General features: G+C 47.3%; 1 protein-coding gene across 4 annotated transcripts in view; it reads left to right on the top strand.

Moving 5' to 3' along the window:
- Nucleotides 1–22104, top strand: part of TTC7B (tetratricopeptide repeat domain 7B) — a 190706-nt gene that overhangs the window by 150879 nt on the left and 17723 nt on the right. For 2 of the 4 annotated variants that reach the window (XM_073610848.1, XM_073610849.1), the window contains 2 exons: nucleotides 4915–4977; nucleotides 9009–9149. In XM_073610848.1, the coding sequence (XP_073466949.1) occupies nucleotides 4915–4977; nucleotides 9009–9149 (204 nt within the window). The remainder of the gene's footprint in view (nucleotides 1–4914; nucleotides 4978–9008; nucleotides 9150–22104) is intronic. The other 2 variants (XM_073610850.1, XM_073610851.1) reach the window with 1 other exon arrangement.

Here is a 22104-nt window from a genome sequence, read left to right on the forward strand (position 1 = left end):
CGTAGATGCAGCAACACTGTCACTGGTCCCGCCTATTCTAAATTAAGGAAAATCCCCATTTATATTTGACATTTGTGAAGCACTTGGATATATTAAAACATTCTCTTCTAAGAAGGTTTTAATGTTCTTTGCCCTGGTTCAGTGAAACCTTTTAGTTCCTTTTGGCCCATTTCACCAGAACCGGTAAAGTGTTGCCTTCCTCCCCGGTAAGGCCTCTTTCACACGGACAGACCGATTGGGTCCACCTGTCAGTTTGTCAAGTGGACCTGATTGGACCATCCATTTCTCTCTATGGAGCGGCAGATGTCAACGGACGTGTCCATTGACACCCGCCGACATGACAGTTGAATGGAACGGATAGGCAGTCCAATTCCATCCGAACACCCATAGAGGAAAGCGGGCTGTCGTCTGTCACCCGCCTGCTCAGCGGGGATCAATCTGCTGCCGGAGTCCTCCCCGTCTGAAAGGGGCCTAAGAAGAAGGTCATCTGCTGTCCCTACTATGATGGCTCCACAGTCTGCTCCAGGGATTTTGTGAAAGAAAGCTGGTCCATATTTTCCCAACCTTAGTCCATCACAGTGTTTGGTTACCCAGCATTCCATGCAACTGGAAATACCGCGGATGGTAAAACACAGACAAGGGTTTTATATAGCCAAGGGACCATATCACACACGGCACGACCAGTGGGGACTGAGATCCCTAGAAAGCAGACTCATAACGGACGTTCTCCTGGTATCCTGGGTGATGGGTGTTCCCTAGATGGGAAGTGGTGCAAGTTCACACGCCTACAGTGCTTCTCCTGTGTGCTATTCACTGGGAAGATCGCTTCAGAATCTCTCAATGTCTTTGCACATCTCTGAGATCCTCACTGAGGATTTACATCACACACAGCGGCTCACCTGCTTATTGTGTATATGGGGGGGAGGGGGGGCGGATTGGTCGCATTGTCCTCATTGTCCTGGTCTCTCCATCCTCCATGTTTTTTTTTTTTTGGCTTCATCCTTTTCTTTTGCTTTGTTTTTTTTTCTAGCTTCTGAATCCTCTTCCCTCTCCTCAAGACCAGAATCTCCTCTTCACCTGTTTGTCACCTCTCATCTCCCTTCCTCTTCTAAACCTGACCCCATAACAAGGGCCCCAGCTGAGCCCCCCACGGGGCCCGAACCTTCTTTGTGTAAAACTGGTTTCCTGCTGTGAATGATGGAGCTTGAATTCTGACAATCTGCAAACACATCCCCCAATCCCAACCGAGAAAATGACTGAACTGGAACGGAGCAAGTTAAAGTCGCACTATAGGCAAAACTTCTTTTTTTCCCCATTTTGGATAGAGTAAGGGGGTGTTAGTACTAGGGTTGTACCAATATGTTTTTTTTTTATCGGCGAGTACCAATATTTGTATTCGACGATATCAATTACCTATACCTTTGCAGTGCAATTTGAGCTCATACAATGGATGGGCTCAAATTGCATTGCAAAAGAATCGCATGCGATTTGAACAGGAATGTGGTGCAGTCCCTGTCTGAATCTCATGCAGTTTCCTGCATTGCTCCTGTGAACCCAAGTCACTATGACCAGGCTGGGGTTCACACAGGAGCATTGAGGGGAAACCTCATATGATTCGGACAGGAATCGCATCGCATTCCAGCTCGAATCACATGCCATTCTTTGCAGTGCGATTTGAGCCCATTCATTTTGTAAAGGTATCAGTTTAGGTATCGGAGCATTTGCACAAGTGTGAGTACTCGTGCAAATGTTTGGTATTTGCATCAGTTATGACCCCTGTCAGATTTTTTTTTTTTTTTTTATTTATCTGTGCCCCCATTGGGGAGATTTCCCTTCACTTCCTGCCCCATAGCCAAACAGGAAGTGAGAGGAAATCCCTTAAATGTAAGGGAATTTCTTGTGGTCCCCCCCCCCCCCCCCCGGTCTCCAGAACTAGTCTCCCCATTGGAAGATTTCCCCGCTATTACTTTTTTGGTGAACAACCCAAAATGTGAGATTTTCTTTTACTTTCACTTTTAGTGATAATAATACACAGGACAAATAGAGTGAATCTCACTAACAGGGACACGGCAATAAAAACTGACAGGGGTTCTAATTCCTCCCCACTCTTTCCAAAACAAAAAAAACAGATGTCAGATATCTACATGCGATTATTGCCAGCGGCTATAGTCGCTAGCAATAATCATTGTCTTCTCCAGGCAGGGATGGCTTACCCCGCGCCCGCCCCTAACTCCCCCACTGTTTGCGTTGATGGGGGAATTCTGCAAATTTCTCTCCTGCAACCCGTGGTTGCAGGAAAGAAATTTGCACAGTGTATGGCCTGCCTAACAACCCTTTGGGTGTTTTGGTTTTTTGTTTTTTTGTTGTTTGTTTTGTTTTTTTGTTGTTTTTTAGCTTTTAATGAGTATGTATTTGCATTTTCATGGAAAGTCTGGATTTAAGAAACTCTGGGCCTGAAAGTAACAGAGCCCTCCCTAAATATAGTCACATATTCCTGGCACCTGCTACCAGTGTTAATTTCGTTGACTAAAATACAACTAAAAACAACTGAAATGACTAAAACTACAATGGCATTTTAGTCAAAAGACTAAGACTAAAACTGAATTGAAATTTGACTTCAAAATTAACAGCTGGTCTGTAGTGCATGTTCATACCTCAATGTAATAATAAATAACATTATTAGATTTTTCACTCCAGCAGTAGATAATGAGTTTGCAAATTGTAGAGAATTGTTAACTAATGCATTACAATTGAATTACACCCATTAGATTTTAGACGACTCAAATGAGTTTTAGTCGACTAAAATATACTGGAGATTTAGTCGACTAACTATGACTAAAACTAAAACAATTGCAGAAGACTAAAATGGGACTAAAACTAAAATGCCATTTTAGTCCTAAGACTAAAGCTAAATCGCAAATTTGCTGCCAAAATTAACACTGAGCCGCTACTCGCCTCCAAACATCAGGCCTGAAAGGACAATTGGATAAATGAGGCGGGTTACCTTTGGAATTCGTACAAATGAATTACTGCAGATTGCAGAACAAGAACATTTTTTAAAAAATGGCCAATTGGTCAAGCTGCGATTTAGGGAGGTGCTGCTTATCCATAAGAGAACCTGTCATTTCATATGTCCATAGCTTCCTATGGTGTATATACCTCATAGTAATCCAGACTGAGCTGATCCCCCTATTCTTCACATTTTTACTAATCCTTCATTAGTGATCCGGCCTCCCAAGTTTTTAGTGTCAGTTAAAAAAGAAACTCAGCTGATTAGTTAGGCCGTACGTTATGCAGTTTTCTCTTTTTTTTTTTTTTTTTTTTTTTTATATCAACCACGGGTTGAAGGAAAGATAACTGATCGATTTCCCCCATCAACAGAGCAGTGTTAATTTGAACATCAAATTTTGATTTAGTTTGAGGATGGGTTCACATATGTGGGAATTGGATGTGGGTTTTCCTCCCATTGGGGAGATTTCCCTTCACTTCCTGTCCCATAGCCAAACAGGAAGTGAGAGGAAATCCCTGAAATTTGAGGGAATTTTTTGTCCCCCCCGGTCTCCAGAACTAGCGTCCCCATTGGAAGATTTCCCCGCTATTACTTTTTTGTGGGAAAACCCAAAATTTGGGATTTTCTTTTACTTTTACTTTCAATGATAATAGAACACGGGACAAATAGAGTGAATCTCACTAACAGGAAAGAAAACTGATCGTTTTCCCCCATCAACAGAGCAGTGTTAATTTGAACATCAAATTTTGATTTTAGTTTGAGGATGGGTTCACATATGTGTGAATTGGATGTGGGTTTCTTCCGCATCCAATTTGCAGGACATGCGAGGTGCGAGCGACTCTTAATGGAGTTGGTTCACACAGGTGCGGGGGCGGCCGCGGAACGCATTTCAAAAGGGTCGAATCACACCTGGCACAGACACGCACCGGATCCCAGGCACGAACCCGTGGCCGCGCATATGTGAACCCGGCCTTGGTCATAGTCTTTTGACTAAAATGCCCATTTTAGTTTTAGTCGTATTTTAGGCCCCTTTCACACGATCGGCCCGCTCGGATCTGCCTGTTTTTTAGGCGGATCCGAGCGGGCCCACCCGTTGACTTCTATGGCGCAGGCGGATGTCAGCGGAGATGTGTTCGCTGACAGCCGCCTGCCATCCGTCCAGCGGATTGGATCGGATGAAATCAGACAGGCGGTCCGTTTTCATCCGATCTCCCCATAGAGAACAGCGGGGCTCTGACATGTCCGTCTCATCACAGTGAGCAGAGAACGGACCTGTCATCCGTCTTCTCAGAGTGATCCCCCGCTGAGCTAGCGGAGTCCATCCGGCGGATCCGCCCCGTGTGAAAGGGGTCCAAGTCATCTGAATTTCATTTTTGTCACTGAAAACATATCATAGAATATTTTTTTCGACGAAATTACCAATACAACACAGTCAGTGTTAATGGGGGGAATCCCTCCCGCTGTGCTGTTGTGTTCTAGCGGCAAGGAGCCTTCCCCACTGGCAGAATACAATGATCACTGCTGGCAGCTATAGCCGCAGGCAGTGATTGGGCAAAAAAAAAAAAAAAAAAACCCGCCAGGCTGGTTGTACAGACGCTGATCAATGGGTCAACGTCAGCATAACCAGCCTGACCATAAACAGATTGAAGCCAATTATCCGGCTTCTATCAATCAGGAGCGCGATACGATTTCCTGGGTGATTCCGTCACTACATGTCTGGGAAACGCAGCTGCCACGAAGGGGTTCATGCAGACATTCCGCATTCTGACAGATTGGTTCCCCCCCCCCAGAGTTTGCAGATTCTCAGAAAGGGTTTGTTACAATTTGTGGGTGGCGCTTGTGTTTTATTTGCAGTGACGCTTTGTGCATTTTGTTTTTTTTCGTTTTGTGATTTTTGTACCCAGCGTTTGAAGGCCGCTCTCCAGACTTGCCCTTCTCTCATGGTTTTGACTCCATGTTTTCTGTTTGTAAGTAACCCGGTTGCAATCTGAGGCTTCGCTTTTGGAATTCCTCACGCCTGGGCCACATGGGGTGCCACAAAATCACCGCTGTCTTCCTTCATTAACTGCAGGGGGGGGGGGGGTTGTGTAGCTGAACTCTTCCTGGCAGTTTAGGAGTTAAGGCCTGGTTCACACCTATTGTATTTTTAGTGCTTTTTTTTTGCATTTTGCACTACAAAACGTGTTCCATAGGAAACCATGTTGAATGGACTGTAGTGCAAGTCTGCAAAATGCACTAAAAAGCACCAAAAAAAATGCACTAAAAAGCACCGAAAATGCATAGGTGGGAATCCGGCCTTAAAAGAAAGGTCCTGCTGACTGCACAGGGTAATTAGGAGGCCATTCTTTACTTGTACTTGCCCTTTAATTATTAAAGAGACAGTATGCATTTTCTGGAAGCGCAGCAAAACCTGTATATTAGGAGATTAGCGCTCTTTAGTGTTAGAGATGTGTTTTCTGTCGCATTGTTCAGATTTTTCCAGTAGGCGAGTGCACCTTTGTGCACAGAAGCACTTAGGGGTGGGGAAGGGCCACTGCGGTATGAATTTGTATTGCCTATAATGGTTAATGGATGTATAGAAGCCACAGAGTCAAAACATTTTGGGGCCAGGATGATCGACGAGAAGTCCGAACCTGCCTGAGCCTGGCCTGAGCAGCAAGTCAAAGCTCACAGCCAGTCATAGGCGGCGGAGGCGGCATCGGGTTCAGTTCAAAACGGAACCACGCAGGCCAGCTTTAATTTGGCATCCATCAGAGGAGCGTGGTGTCATTATTTGGATCTATGATGGTCGCAGCATTTGGCTGAGCTCTGTGATTGGTCACAGCGATCACATAGTACCAAGGCCAATCACAGTGGGCCCTGTACCATGTGATGGCTTTGACCAATTATAGCACAGGTGTCAAACACAAAGCCCGCGGGCCAAATCCGGCCCTCCAGGCCATGTCATGTGGCCCTCACACCTTTCCTGCAGCTGCAAGAGAGCTCCAGCCCTCCTCTGGTCCTCCTCCTGACCCCTATTTTCTGCTTTCAAGCAATGCATCATCCAGCCTCTTCCCAGCAGCTGCATAAGGAAAGGGGGTGCACTGTGATGTTAGGGAGAGTAGGGGACTCCACTTCTGATGGTGGGGTGGCTCTTGACATCTAATGTAAGGGGAAGGGATGAGCTGGACATCTAATCTTACAGATATAACCGGCCCTTTTGAGGACAATCATAACGCTGATGCGGCCCACGATGAAATTGAGTTTGACACCCCTGAATTACAGCATCACGATGGTCAACATTTAGAAAGGCTTACAGATTTCTCATTGCAGTGATTATAACTGTAATAAGCAATTACAGTGTTAAAAAAAAAAAAAAAAATCCTGATCACTTCCCTAGAGCAGTACGGTGTCACAAAATGTCATTTGGGCACAGTGTCTCATGACTGAGTAATTGTCATTCAAAGTTTGACAGCCATGAAATCTGAAAACTGTCCTGGGTAGGAAGGGGGTAAAAGTGTCCGATTATTGAAGTGGTTAAACCCTTTCTTAGGGTGTATACTCTGGGCAGAAATGTGTACGGTCTCTTTATTGAACAATAACTCAGGTGTGGCCATTGCAGAGTGTTCTGGGAAGGATGCAGTCAGCAGAGTACACAGCAAGCGGGTAAGCTCACACTGGCAGGTTTTACACACGGGGTGCTCACTAACATGCCTGGTGTGCCCCCCCCACTGCCCAATTATCAGCTTTATTCAGATATAAATTGACGATCGCTGTCCTCCCATCCCTGAAACCTGGCGGAGAGCTTCCATAATTAGCCGCATGCAGTAGTGAGCGCTGACGGTAAAAGCGCCCGTGTGACCCACTGTGGATGCCGTGATGTGCATGGGGAGGTCTGGTGTGTTTTTTGTTTTTTTGCTTGCATGTGTTTGCCGCTCTTCTCCCTGCTGTGTGCCGTGCCTCTCCCTCCATGAGTACAATGTCCTGTTGTGTGATAAATCCCACCAGATTTTGGATCAGATTTGCTGTAGTGACTTCTGTATTTGTTTTAGGCAGCTGGTATTGCTCGGTTCATTTTAGACCCCTGTGCCCTGTGGCATGCTGGGAGTTTAGTTTTTGCAAAATAACTAGAGGGCCTTGAGGTGTCTTGTTTTTTTTTTTTTTTTTTTTTTCTTTTGTTTTCTTTTTTTTTTTTTTCCTTTTTTTTTTTTTTTTTTCTTTTTTCCTTTTTTTTTTTTTTGTTTCCTTTTTTTTTTCTTCCTTTTTTTTTCTTTTTTCCTTTTTTTTGTTTCCTTTATTTTTCTTCCTTTTTTTTTTCCTTTTTTCCTTCTTTTTTTCCTCTTTTTTACCTCCTTTTTTTTTTCCTTTTTTTACCTCCTTTTTTTTTTCCTCTTTTTTTTTTTTTCCTTTTTTTCCTCCTTTTTTTTTCCTCTTTTTTTTTTTTCCTCTTTTTTTTTTTTTCCTTTTTTTTTTTCCTCTTTTTTTTTGTTTTTTTGCATTGCAGGATGCCATCTATCATTCAAAGTGAGAAAATGTCTTGTGCACACAGCTGGATTTACTAACTCACCACGGTATAGAGGAGATGCAGAAAAGTTCTGATTTGTTCCTACTATAGAGCTTCATAGTCAGCCAGTCCTGCAACCAACCTCGGGTGGAACTACAAGTCCCAGCATGCTCTGCTGCCCTATATTTTTTGCATGGGCATCCAACAGGCAGTGTTTTTAAAAAAATACATTATTTATATCATCCCTGCAGCTGTCAACTACAATTCTCTCTATGACCCTCCGAGCAGAATTAAAGGGCTAGGGCACCCGACGCCACATTATCAGAACAAAGAAAAACCTGGTGCATGAAGCACCTTAAACCCCTCCTGGATTTAATGGGCAGACTAATATATCAGTAAAAAAACATTTCTCTTTCGTTCATCGACGGACACAGCGCCTCCTTACTCCTGCAGAGGCGATATAACCCAATGGTCAAGATTAAGGAGGTGCTGTGTCCGTCGATGAACTCAGAGAAATGGATTTTACGGTGAGTACAAAAATCCCATTTTTATTAGGACATCATAGTAAAAGACATACAGTATCTCACAAAAGTGAGTACACCCCTCACATTTTTGTAACTATTTTCTTCTATCTTTTCATGTGACGACACTGAAGAAATGACACTTTGCTACAATGTAAAGTAGTGAGTGTACAGCTTGTATAACAGTGTAAATTTGCTGTCCCCTCAAAATAACTCAACACACTGGCCTAGCAGATCTGAGGTTGCTAAAGGCTTGGTGCTGGTTGGTTTTGTTTGGAGTAGTCTGAGTAAGCAACCCAACATTCAACTTTTTGTGGTGGCCTTTAAGTAAGACCACTTCCTCCCCGGAGTGTAGCCCACCTACAAGTAAAATAAATCCTCCTAGGTAGGTTCTTGCCTAATTTGCATGCACACTACAGCCCCCCCCCCCCCCCCCCCCATTGATTTCTATAGGCGGGTTGTGCTCTGCTTGAGGCTCTTAAAACCCTGGAAAGGACTGCCCACAATGACTGGGACACCATGACCATAGATTTCTTGAGGAACCTGTCCCTTACGTTATTATTGCTTTTCAAGTTAGCAGTGTTCTTCTTTAGAAGCCATGTTTAGGAACAAAGCTTTCGGAGAACTCTTAAGGCTGGAGGAAGAATCGATCGGAGGCTGGTCTTGAAAGGACACTGGTGTTGTAGGGTTTGTATTTGATCATGGGGGGGGAGGGGGGGTTTGATTTTCTCAGACGGTTGATCAGGTAAGGTCACAGCTCTATCACCACCAGGCTTTCTCTTCTGGCACGTTTGAGGGCCTTTTGTCTGGCTGCTGTGTTCTATGTTTGGTCATGCCTGGATCTGGCTACTGCACGTCTTGCCCACACAGTTGTGTCTGCCACGCAGGAAAAAAAAAATGGCATTTAATCGCACACAGGCTGGCGGCACCGCTTCTGGTTGACATTGCGGAATTCCTGCGGTTTCCACTTCTTCTAATGATGTCTCTTTTCTAGGTTCCGTCCACGCAACATCCATTGCGGCATCACGCGTTGAGCAGGCGTTGTCTGAGGTAGCCTCTTCTCTGCAGAGCAGTGCTCCAAAGCAAGGCCCTCTGCACCCCTGGATGACACTGGCACAAATCTGGCTTCATGCAGGTAAGTGGGCCTGATGGATTATGTATACCTGTACCTGTAGACCTTTGCTTGCTTTTATCTGGCCCTTGGGGCATTCATTATTCCTCTCACTGTCAACAACAGTGGGGCATAGTTCCTGCCATTGATACCGACAATGGGGCACTATTCCTCCCGCTGACAACAATGATGGGGCACTATTCCTCCCACTGATACCAATGATGGGGCACTGTTCCTCCCACTGATACCAATGATGGGGCACTATTCCTCCCGCTGATACCAATGATGGGGCACTATTCCTTCCACTGACACCAATGATTGGGGCACTATTCCTTCCACTGACACCAATGATTGGGGCACTATTCCTCCCACTGACACCAATGATGGGGCACTATTCCTCCCACTGACACCAATGATGGGGCACTATTCCTCCCACTGATACCAATGATGGGGCACTATTCCTCCCACTGACATCAGTGGGTGGGGCACTATTCCTTATACCAATTATGAGACATTGTTTACCGCCACAGGACATTTTCTACTTCCCCTGGCCACAGTCTTGCCCCGCCCCAAACATCACCAAACACCCCCCCCCCCCAAAAGATTGAAGGAAAGCAAACTAGCCCTTTGCTTAGAAGGTTTGCAGGGCATTTTGGGGCCGCTGTATACAGCGCTCAGTATACACAAGCGCACCGCCCCCAGTGTGAAAGCACTCAGGCTTTAATATTCGGCAGCGTGGGAGGCAGTTTTCAGGCGTTATTTCTAGCGCTAAAACTCCTGAAAACTGCCTCAGTGTGAAAGGGGCCTTATTAGGTTTGTTTGTTTTTTTTTTTTACCAGAGACCTGTAGCAAAATACATTTTGGCCTGAATTTAAGAATATTGATTTTTTTTTTGTTTGTATTCTTATATGTATAATGCCCCGTACACACGGTCGGACATTGATCGGACATTCCGACAACAAAATCCTAGGATTTTTTCCGACGGATGTTGGCTCAAACTTGTCTTGCATACACAAGGTCACACAAAGTTGTCGGAAAATCCGATCGTTCTGAACGCGGTGACGTAAAACACGTACGTCGGGACTATAAACGGGGCAGTGGCCAATAGCTTTCATCTCTTTATTTATTCTGAGCATGCGTGGCACTTTGTCCGTCGGATTTGTGTACACACGATTGGAATTTCCAACAACGGATTTTGTTGTCGGAAAATTTTATAGCCTGCTCTCAAACTTTGTGTGTCGGAAAATCCGATGGAAAATGTCCGATGGAGCCCACACACGGTCGGAATTTCCGACAACACGCTCCGATCGGACATTTTCCATCGGAAAATCCGACCGCGTGTACAGGGCATAAGAATACATATTGGCCTAAACCAGGGGTGCCCAACCCTTTGAAGAGCAAAGGCCACTTAAGCAACTTGGTAACTAGTCACAGGCCACAATGAGCGGGTGGATGACCGGTCCAAGTCCACTCCGCATATGCAGAGCTGACACAGACACAGCCCGCTCAACTCTATGGGCCCTCAGATATGATCTGCCCACCCCCCTTCTGTCTTTTTTTTTTTTATCAGGTTGTAGGTGGGTGTAAATGGCCACAAGTCCGTTTACAACTGTGGTTCAATAGAGGTGAAAGAAGGTTCTGATCGCGTCGGAACCGATCGTGTCAAAAGCAGCCTAAGGCTGCTTTCACACTGACGCGCTGCGGTTTACCCACACTGAGGGTGCAGCGCACCTGTGGCTTAGCTGTACTTTGCCATAGACTTCTATTATATCGTGCAGAAAGTGCACCAAACCCGCAGGTAATAGTAGAAGTCTATGGCTCAGTCCAGGTAACCTGCAGGTGTTCTGCGCTGCACCTGCGGATCAGTTTGAAAGCAGCCCAGATATGCCCACATACACACTGATTCTAGTAATAAACTTACCTTTAACAACAGTCTTCCATTCAGGTCGGCTTATGCGGCTCTGCTCCGCAACCACTTGCTTCCTCTACCGCCGGCTTCATTCGCAACACTCTTGCTCTGGGATGGTGGGTCGGCAACCCACAATCTGGACTTGCCAACCCGCCATCCCAGAGCAGGGGGCCCCGGGCCACTGGTTGGGCACCCTTGGCCTAAACTGATGAAGAAATTTGTTTTTTCTTTGTAAATTTGGGAGGATATTTATTATAGCAAAAAATATTGGGTTTTTTTTCCAAAATTGTCGCTCTTTTTTTGTTTATAGCGCAAAAAATAAAAACCGCAGAGGCTATCAAATACCACCAAAAGAAAGCTCTATTTGTGGGGAAAAAAGGACATCAATTTTATTTGGGTACATCACAGCACGACCGCGCAATTGTCAGTTAAAGCGACGCAGAGCCGTATTGCAAAAAAAGGCCTGGTCATTAAGGCGGAGTTTCACCCAAAAATGGAACTTCCACTTTTCGGAATCCCCCCCCCCCCCCCCCCTTCTGGTGTCACATTTGGCACCTTTCAGGGGGGAGAGGGAGCATATACATGTCTATTACAGGTATTTTGCTCCCACTTCCAGGCATAGATACCCGAGCCACCCGCGGGTATCTACGCCACTTCCGGCGCCTTCTCCGTCCCCCCCCACCCCCCCGCTGTCTTCTGGGAGACACACAGTTCCCAGAAGACAGCAGGGACCAGTGGGAATGCGCAGTGCGAGTCACGCATGCACAGTAGGTAATCAGGAAGTGAAGCCTGCAAGGCTTCACTTCCTGGTTCCCTTACCAAAGATGGCGGCGGCAGCACCCAAGAGCCCAGGGACAGATCGGCCTCGGGTGCCGACATCGCGGGCGCCCTGGACAGGTAAGTGTCCTTATTTTAAAAGTCAGCAGCTGCAGTATTTGTAGCTGATGACTTTAAAAAAAAAAATCGGCGGAACTCTGCTTTAAGGGGGAAAATCTTCCGGGGCTGAAGTGGTTAAAGTAGCACAGTGCTGAATAGAAAAAAAATGCCCTGGTCATGAAGGGGCTAAAATCTTCTGGAAGTCAAGTGGTTAATTCAATGTAAAAAAATAAAATAAAAGGCTTTTTGTAACTTTCTTGTCTTGTGATAAAAATCATGAGCTTGGTTGGAATTTATTAAAATGGAATAACAAATAAAAGCCAAATGGTAGGTTGGAGTGATTGTCAAATTAACCAAAAAGTGATTCTGCTATGCTTGGCCTGGGCATCCAGACTTCCGGTCATGAAAGTGTTAAAGATACCCAAGCTTTCCCGTATCACTCTGAGGTCTGCCTTCTGGGTGCGTCCAGGTGCAACAAGGGCTCCTGACCCAGCGTGTGAAATAAGAACTCGGACTAATTATGTCATTCAGTGGCTCGGATGACGTCAAGGGCTGCCCCCCGGGCGCAGTGTGCGGGGGGGAGATGGATCGCTGTGTCCGGCCCCCCGTCTCCTCCACTTTCCATAGATAGAATATCATCGGACGGCTTTATCTGACGGGCTGACCTTGTTCCAGTGACACCGACCTGTTCGGAAACAATGAGCGGAGAGGGCTCCAGGGGTAGCTGAAATTTCACCCCCTGCTAACTCTTTAGCGCGCTGCGACCTTCCGACCCGCCTTCCTCCTGATGGAATTACACAGAGATCGCATGGCTGCCAGTCTCGGGGACGGGGGTCACACCGATCAGGAGAAGTCATCATCATGTCTGCTTGTGTCATGTCACTCGCAGCCAATTAGATGACATCATTCAGGGGACACTTACTGCAGCTGTCATCATGTCAGGACTTCTGCATCGTACAATGATAGAGGAATTCATGGAGAGGAAAGGACTCTGCAAGATACCAAATCTGCTTTATTTACAAAAACCTCCTTTGTGCTTCTCTGAAACTTCACTAAGTCCAGTCCAGTGTCCTCCCTCTGTCCACTGATAGGAGGGGGGGGGGGGTCACTAGAGGAAATTGCCTCTCTTTGCAGATCCATGATACACTCGTCTGAATGTTGACTACCAAACATCGTACCAGTTGGTGGGTTTACAGAGACCCAGAATTTCCTGTGTGGTGTTTATGTTCCATTTTTTTACATTATTAGTTATATTTAATTTCTCTATTCCCCTCCCCCATTTTTCTGGCCCCATGTACTTTCTCTCCCCCCCCCCCCCCCCCCCCCCCCCCTCTGCTGACACCAATGATGGGGCACTATTCCTCCCGCTAATGCCAATCATTCGGCACTATTCCTCCCACTGATACCAATGATGGGACACTATTCCCCCCACTGAGACCAATGATGAGGCACTATTCCTCCCACTGATACCAATGATGGGACACTATTCCTCCCACTGAGACCAATGATGGGACACTATTCCTCCCACTGAGACCAATGATTGGGCACTATTCCTCCCACTGATACCAATGATGAGGCACTATTCCTCCCACTGACACCAATGATGGGACACTATTCCTCCCACTGACACCAATGATGGGACACTATTCCTCCCACTGACACCAATGATGGGACACTATTCCTCCCACTGACACCAATGATGGGACACTATTCCTCCCACTGAGACCAATGATGGGACACTATTCCTCCCACTGACACCAATGATGGGACACTATTCCTCCCACTGAGACCAATGATGGGACACTATTCCTCCCACTGACACCAATGATGGGGCACTATTCCTCCCACTGACACCAATGATGGGACACTATTCCTCCCACTGACACCTTGATGGTTGCGAGGAAGAATGTTCCTTATTGAGGACATTTAGAAGAACTCCCCCCTTACAGAAAGCTGGTGTCAGTGGTCACTCATCTGAGAGGCAGAAGTTACTAATTGCTCTGGAAGAACCCTGGTTGAGAAAGGCCTTTAAGCAGAAGTAAACTCATCGATTTAACAGTTTCAAAAACAGTTACGTTCCCGATACATGCACGTGCCATGGAATGTAACTGTCACATTGGTTGCGCTCTCAACCCAACTGTCAAACCATCCAATGGCTGATGTCATAACTGATAACATGCAGCATCATGGCAGCTGAAGATTAACCGCTTGCCAAATGCATAATTTAGTGTCATACTGTGGCAGAGCGGCTCACCTGTGTCAGATCACATACTATGTACCTGATCTGGCACTCCCCGGTAGGGGGGATGCACGTGTGCCGTGGCTGTACTTTGATTAGACACAGCACAAGCCGGTTAGCGGGTGACAGCCAATGGCTGCTTGCCTGTCGATCGATCGGCTTCAGTACAACCAGCCCGTTAGTTTTTTTTTTTGGTATGATCACTGCCGGTGGCTATAGCCACCGGCAGTGATCATGGAATTCTAATGATGGGGAACCTCCCACTACCAGAGCACAATAGGAGGGATCCCCCCATCAACACTGTCAGCAATCAAGTGATTTTCTTTCCTTCAACCTGTGCTTGATGAAAAGAAAATTGCATAATCCGTGGCCAGCTGTAGACTGATGGACAGTTCTGCACAATGTAGCTCACTGCAGCCTCAGGAGGTTTATAGAATCGGTGCTCGTTTAGGGTCTGACTGCTTAAAGGAGAAGTACGGCCAAAGCTCTTTTGGCTATACTTCTCGTGGGTTACAGGGGTGCACTTTGTTCTGCACTCCTCTGACCCAGATGGAGCTGACAACAGGCTGGTTCAAGCTCTGTGGGGATCCCGACAATGATGTCGGGATCCACCCAGCTTTCTGACCGGCAGCTGGCAATAGCCTTTCTTAGCACACTGCTGAGAACCTGAGCCAGCCACACTCCCAGCCCAGCGTTCCAGCGAGCGCCGGAGACGCAGAGCAGAGAGTTGGTGAGTGACGGTCGCCTTTATCTGCTTACTGAAGACCGAGAAGCAAGCGATCGGGGGTCACATTTGTATTTTTCTTTTTTTTTTTTTTTGTATCCTATAATTCTCTTTTTTTTTTTTTAGAACTCTTATTATTGATTTTTCCAAGTACAGAATTTCACCCACGCAGGGGTAACCATACTTCTCTTTTTAACACCAAGATTTAGAGAAAATGGTTAACAAAGAATAATGTAAGAGATTTGAGTGATCCGAATGGTGAAGAATGTATCATTTTAGGGGTCAAAGGTTGGAATGAGGAAAGACGGAGTCGGTCCTGGATTTTTCGGGCCGGGTGGCCAGAGCTGGCAGGACCTGTTTGATGTGTGTGGCACATCCCTCGAAGGGCAGCTAAAAATTGCTTTGAAGTGGGTGGTTAATTCCTGCTTGTTACTCACTTGTGATTACAGCTTTCATGTTGGCACCTTCCGCAGTCAAAACTGAGAGCTATTCATAGCGCCCCCCACTATCCGCGCTCTGCCACTTCCAGCACAGCATGTAACCCCTTCAGGGGTAATCCAGGATTGGACTGGGAGGTGAAAGTAACAGACATACTATATATGTATTATTCTCTATGACCGAGTCCAACCCAACATTGGTAACCCATATATAAACACAGGACTCCTTCGTTCTTGACCAAACTTTGTTGCCACTGCAGAGCACTTGGTTTTGCTGTCTGGCAGGACTTCCTGGATCACAAGACTGACTGCACAGAATTACAGATCCCCTTAATGTAAAAACCCTATGTATTTATCCATTCAGTCTTCCAGTAATGTGATGGGAAGTATCTGCAATGTGGATAAGATAGCAATATAAAACACAGTGGTGGCTGGTGCTCAATTTGGGGGGGGGGGGGGGGGGGGTGCAAACCTGAAAAATTTTGCAGCCTCAATGTGCCCATCAATTGCAGCCTCACTGTGCCCATCAAATGCAGCCTCACTGTGCCCATCAAATGCAGCCTCACGGTGCCCATCAATTGCAGCCTCACGGTGCCCATCAATTGCAGCCTCACGGTGCCCATCAATTGCAGCCTCACGGTGCCCATTAAATGGAGCCTCACGGTGCCCATTAAATGGAGCCTCACGGTGCCCATCAAATGCAGCCTCACGGTGCCCATCAAATGCAGCCTCACGGTGCCCATCAATTGCAGCCTCACGGTGCCCATCAATTGCAGCCTCACGGTGCCCATCAATTGCAGCCTCACGGTGCCCATTAATTGCAGCCTCACGGTGCCCATTAATTGCAGCCTCACGGTGCCCATCAATTGCAGCCTCACGGTGCCCATCAATTGCAGCCTCACGGTGCCCATTAAATGGAGCCACTGTGCCCAAGGGTGTTCCCTCAGTGTGTGGGAACAACACAGAGATCAATGTTCCTAATCACATGTTGTTCACTGTCAGAATGGGGATCTGCCTTGTTTACATAGGCAGATCCCCGTTCTGCCTCTCTGTACCGCGTTAGCAGGTGGCCGGCGGACATCGGGTCTGCCAGGCATACGCATTAGCTTACTACTTCGTGCAGGTACGTCATTTCGCGCAATAGAGCCGCCTGCCGCAGTATATATGCGGTGGGCGGTCTTTAAGTGGTTAAACTGAATGGGTTGTTTTACAAGGTGATCGTTTATAATCACTTTTGCCCCCTTGGCGCTGGCTTCCGCCGGCTGTTTAAGAGGTTTGTTATGCCGGGGGTGCAGGGCTTATGGCCACGTGACCACCGTGATTGGCTGTCATGGCAGACACATGAATGGAAACAGTGATGGGGAAATTTTCGTGAGCCGCCAGTCAACGTACCGGGAGCGCACAAGGGGCTATTGTACGGAAATATGTGGCCACTTGGCGCCGAGAGGCCGCATATTTGCCAGCGCTCAGTGCCAAGAGGTTTAAAGTATTTAAGGCAGTGCACACAGCCGCTGCCAGCCCCTCTGCTAGGATTATATGATGTATATACTATATGCCATTTTCTAAAATTCTTCTTATAAATACCGTTTTTCTTATCCCCGATCATTGGTCACGTGACCGCCCGGCGCTGTCTTCCTCCGATGTTTGTATTACAGAGGGAGGTCACGTGACCGCCCGGCGCGGTCTTCCTCTGATGTATGTATTACAGAGGGAGGGGCTGAGCTCTCCCTCTGACGTGTTCTGGGCGGTCACGTGACCTCCCTCTGTAATACAAACATCGGAGGAAGACAGCGCCGGGCAGTCACGTGACCTCCCTCTGTAATATAAACATCGGAGGAAGACAGCGCCGGGCGGTCACGTGACCTCCCTCTGTAATACAAACATCGGAGGAAGACAGCGCCGGGCGGTCACGTGACCTCCCTCTGTAATACAAACATCGGAGGAAGACAGCGCCGGGTGGTCATGTGATCTCCCTCTGTAATACAAACATCGGAGGAAGACCGCACCGGGCGGGCACGTGACCGATGTTCGGGGATAAGAAAAACATTATTTATAAGAAGAATTTTAGAAAATGGCATATAGTATATACATCATATAATCCTAGCAGAGGAGGCAGGCAGTGATTGGGAGCAATAATGTACGAGCTGCTCAGAACAATGATAGGAGCAGAGGGGAGGGGCGGTTCACACACAGAGCTGACAGGCAGGGAGGGGAGGAGGAGGACACAGGAGCAGAGAGGAGAGCTGCAGATAGCAGGCTGCGGATGTCAGGGCTCAGCAGCCATGATGCACCGTGGTCAGTTTACGTAGGGGAGGGCAGAAACTTTCAGGATCAACCAGGTGTTACAGGGGGCCAAATCACACAGCACTGTGCTGTATAATATGCTTTAAAGAAACAGAATCAATTATTATTTTTTTGGGTTAAAAAAACGCTTTGAGCTGCGAGGGGCAGAGTGAAACGCGTTGGGGGAAAGCAGCCTGGCTGGAGCCCAAGCTGAGACTGCCATTCATTCTAATACCAGCGGGTTTGTATTGATGTGTGGCTTTATGGGATCTGTCCTTTGCTCAACAGTTGTTTGGACCCGAGACGAGCGACTTCCCTGGCCTGCACTCACAGTGGTGGACACAGGATTGCTTATCCTTGTAGCCTGAGCGGTACACATTTTCCATTACCGGTTCACAATAGGTATTCCTGCCTCACTCTTCCCGCAGATTACACCGCCATTAAGCACTGCAGGTGCAGAACACGGCGAAGGGGCAGTGACGCAATGATGTGCATTATCTGTATCTAAAATGCACATATAACGATCGTTCTAATAAATACATAACTAGATTAAATGGCGGTTATCTGATTGTTTAGCTGAGCGGTGAAGCTGGCTGTATCTTTTTATTTTTTTCCCCCCTGCAGATGATGAAGCGCGCTGGCACCCTGATTGGAGCCGGCGTGGTGTAGATAACAAGTTAAGATCCGTCACTCTGAATGTGAACAGATCCCCTTACTTCCTACTTACCGGGACTTAGCCAGAATGTATTATTCATATAACCCCGGGGTTACCAGATAAACCGCGCACAGCGGAAACAAGCTCCAAACACTGGCAGCGATGTTTTCCAAGATCAGCAGATTAATCAGCAAATACCGTTCCCTGGTTTGCATGCCGTGATTGTCACATTCGCGCACGTGGCACTCAGGCGGCCATAGCAGGAACAGCTCAATGGTTTTAAGGCCATAAAGTATTATAATGGATGACAAAACCTGCAAAAGTGCAACATATGAAGACTGCAGGTGCCACCATATAGGAAAGAAATGGATGGGACTGCAGAGAAAATCTTTTAAAGAATGTATTTCCATGTTGCATCACAAGATAAAAATGATCACATTATAACAGATCTCTGATCGATTTTATGGCTATTTAAAACTGCTCCATGATCGGCTGCAGTGGCGGCTGGTGCTTAAAATTTTTGGGGGGCGCAAACAAGCTGGGAAAAAAAAAAAACATCAGTTGCAGCCACTGTGCCCATCAAGCGCAGCCACTGTGCCCATCAAGCGCAGCCACTGTGCCCATCAAGCGCAGCCACTGTGCCCATCAAGCGCAGCCACTGTGCCCATCAAGCGCAGCCACTGTGCCCATCAAGCGCAGCCACTGTGCCCATCAAGCGCAGCCACTGTGCCCATCAAGCGCAGCCACTGTGCCAAACGCAGCTACTGTACCCATCAATTGCTGCCAGTGTGCCCATCAGTTGCTGCCAGTGTGCATCGCCCGGGAGTCTGGACTTACCTGTCTCGCAGCGGGTCACTGTGGCGTCATCCACGCTCCTCAGTGTCTGCAGTCCTCTCTTTCAGGCGTCCAATCACAGCGCCTGTTGTTTCAGCCAATCAGGTGACAGGTAACCAGACCCGAGCACCTGATTGGCTGAGAGGTGGGTCACTGATAGGAAAGCGATTTATTAGTTGGTAAACAACCAACGCACAGCTTTGTGCCCGCTGTTTACCATTTTGGAAGCCTATTAGAGCCTACGGCTCTAATCAGGGCGCCTACTAGAGCCCACGGCTCTAATCAGGGCGCCTACTAGAGCCCACGGCTCTAATCGGGCGCTTTAAAAAAAAAAAAACGCCGTTGTAATTCAGGTGTCCGGCGCCCAACAAGGGGCCGGACACCTAAATGGAGGGCGGCAGCGGCAACCATAGATAGATTCATGCAATGCATGAATCTATCTATGGTGAGAGAGAGGGGGCGGCGCTCCTGCGCCTTTTATGGACGCACCGCCACTGATCGGCTGTTTCTAAAGTGGTTCTAAAGCTAAAAAGTTTTTTTTTACCTTTAATGTGTTCCCTGCAAAATATTTTACAACCTAGAGTAATACTTCCTCAGTCCATGCAGCGTGCATATCTCCTCTCACCTCTCCCTCTACTCACAGGGGACTGAGGCAGCAGCGGGGTTGCCATTGGTTCCTGTTGCTGTCAATCATATGCTATGAGTCGGGGGGTGGGGCCAAGATGCGGTGTGTGTGTGTCTATGGACACACTAAGCCTGGCTCGGGATCGAGCCCACACATCTACCACCATAGTAATTGGTTTGCTATGGTGGCAGACGGAGAAGAGGTGGGGGAGACGGGGCTGGGAGGGGACCCCAGAAGATTGCGCAGAGCAGGTAAGTACAACATAGTTGTAGAAACTTTTTAAAACAACTCGGTGAGATTGCTGGCTTCTAGCAATATTCTATAGATTAATCACTTGCCTATTGGGCACTTTTACTCCCTTCCTGCTCAGGCCAATTTTCAGCGCTGTCACTCTTTGAATGACGATTGCGCGGTCATACAACACTCTACACATATGACATTTTTGATCTTTTTTTCCACTCAAATTGAGCTTTCTTTTGGTTGTATTTAATCATCACTGGGGTTTTTACTTTTTGATAAAAAAACTAAAGACTGAAAATTTCATTGATGTGTGCTGATAGGTGGCACTGATGCACACTGATAGGTGGCACTGATGCGCACTGGTTGGTGGCACTGATGCGCACTGGTTGGTGGCACTGATGCGCACTGGTTGGTGGCACTGATGCGCACTGGTTGGTGGCACTGATGCGCACTGGTTGGTGGCACTGATGCGCACTGGTTGGTGGCACTGATGCGCACTGGTTGGTGGCACTGGTTGGTGGCACTGATGCGCACTGGTTGGTGGCACTGGTTGGTGGCACTGGTTGGTGGCACTGATGCGCACTGATTGGTGGCACTGGTGGGCAGCACTGGTAATCAGTGCCCTGATTATCAGTGCACATGTCCCTAACACAAGCCGATTATCGGCTCTCTCCTCATAGGAGGGAAAAGCCGATAAGCGGCTTGTGTTTACATCCTCATTGGCTGACAGCTGATCACGTGGTAAAGGGCCGCTGTGATTGGCCCTTTACCCCGATCTGTGATGAGCTGAGTCCAAAGGACTCAGCTCATCACAGAGCGTGGCCTGCGGGCAGCATGTTCACGGGAGGACGTCCATGTATGCCCCTCCCAGCTTTGGAGACCCGCACTGTAGTTGTCTTTCGGCTATGGCGCGGGCAGCAAGCGGTTAAAAGGATAAGTTTCCCTTTCAGGAACATAATAATAAATACACCTATTCTTGCAGGGGAAAAAAAAAAAAATGTGTGGTGATTTTTTTTTTTTTTCTGCAGGGCATTGCACCCATGATCAGTGGACTGTGGGTTCAACGTCGGGCTCCTGCAGACACGTCCTCCAGCTTTCTGCTCATATATCTGCATTGGCTTTCTGTTGGAAAGCTGGAGTAAGGATCTGTGGATTATGGATGATGCTCACCAGCGCCCTCCCAGTCCACAGAGAACTACAAGCCTGTCTGCCAGGGTGGCAGGCGGGACTTGTAGTTTCTTCATTCACAGATCCCCTGTGAATGAATGATGCAGCTGTTCAGGAGGGCCCTGCACAACCGCACCAAAATTTGAATATGACAGTGTTGCTGGTGAGAAGAACCCTTGTCCACTGTCACGGGTGAGGAGGGGGGGGAGGTGCTGGAACGACTTTTTAAATACGGGTATAACATGTTCCAAAGGTGAACTTAGCCTTTAAATCTATTCAACACTTGCACTCCGCTAGAGAAAAGGCAATGTTGGGGATCTTAGGTGGTGTGATCCGGGTTCTAGGGGGGCCTGGGCCCACAAGACGATATGAACCAGTAGGCAGGCATGTGTAGGCACCGTGCTGTTTTAAGTGGGCCGATGTTACATAAAGGGAAGGTAATGACATTCATAGTAAATATCTTTCAGTTGCTCAGACAAACGGCAGCCTCACATTCCGAAGAGAACGTTAAAATAACACCCAAAGTGACTAATGACTGAGCAATGCAGAACAGTGAGCGGATTATTGACCTTCCTAATGCACGGCATGCGAGTGTGACTGTACAGCAGAGCTTCAGGCAAATATAGAAAGTGCTTTTTAGTTCAATTATTTTTTCCCTTCCCTTTCTCTCTCTGTGACATTTGCCAACAGGACAAATAAAGAGAGCAGATCTCTCCAACAGAGATACAGGCAGCAATAAAACTCTGATCTGCAGATGAATCAATCATCTACTTTATCTATCTTATCTATGAACAGGTTTTAGGCCCCTTTCACACCAGTGGACTGATCGGACCCGATCGGACCACACATCGTCCTCTATGGGGCAGCGGATTCCAGGGAACATGTGTCCGGTGACACCCGCCTGGCATCCGATCCGACAAAATCCACTGAAAACAGACATACGGTGATAGTCAGTTTACATCCGACTGCCTCAGAGAAAAGCAGGGTGTG

This window comes from Aquarana catesbeiana, linkage group LG13 (genome assembly GCF_042186555.1).
Source record: "Aquarana catesbeiana isolate 2022-GZ linkage group LG13, ASM4218655v1, whole genome shotgun sequence".
NCBI lineage: Eukaryota > Metazoa > Chordata > Amphibia > Anura > Ranidae > Aquarana > Aquarana catesbeiana.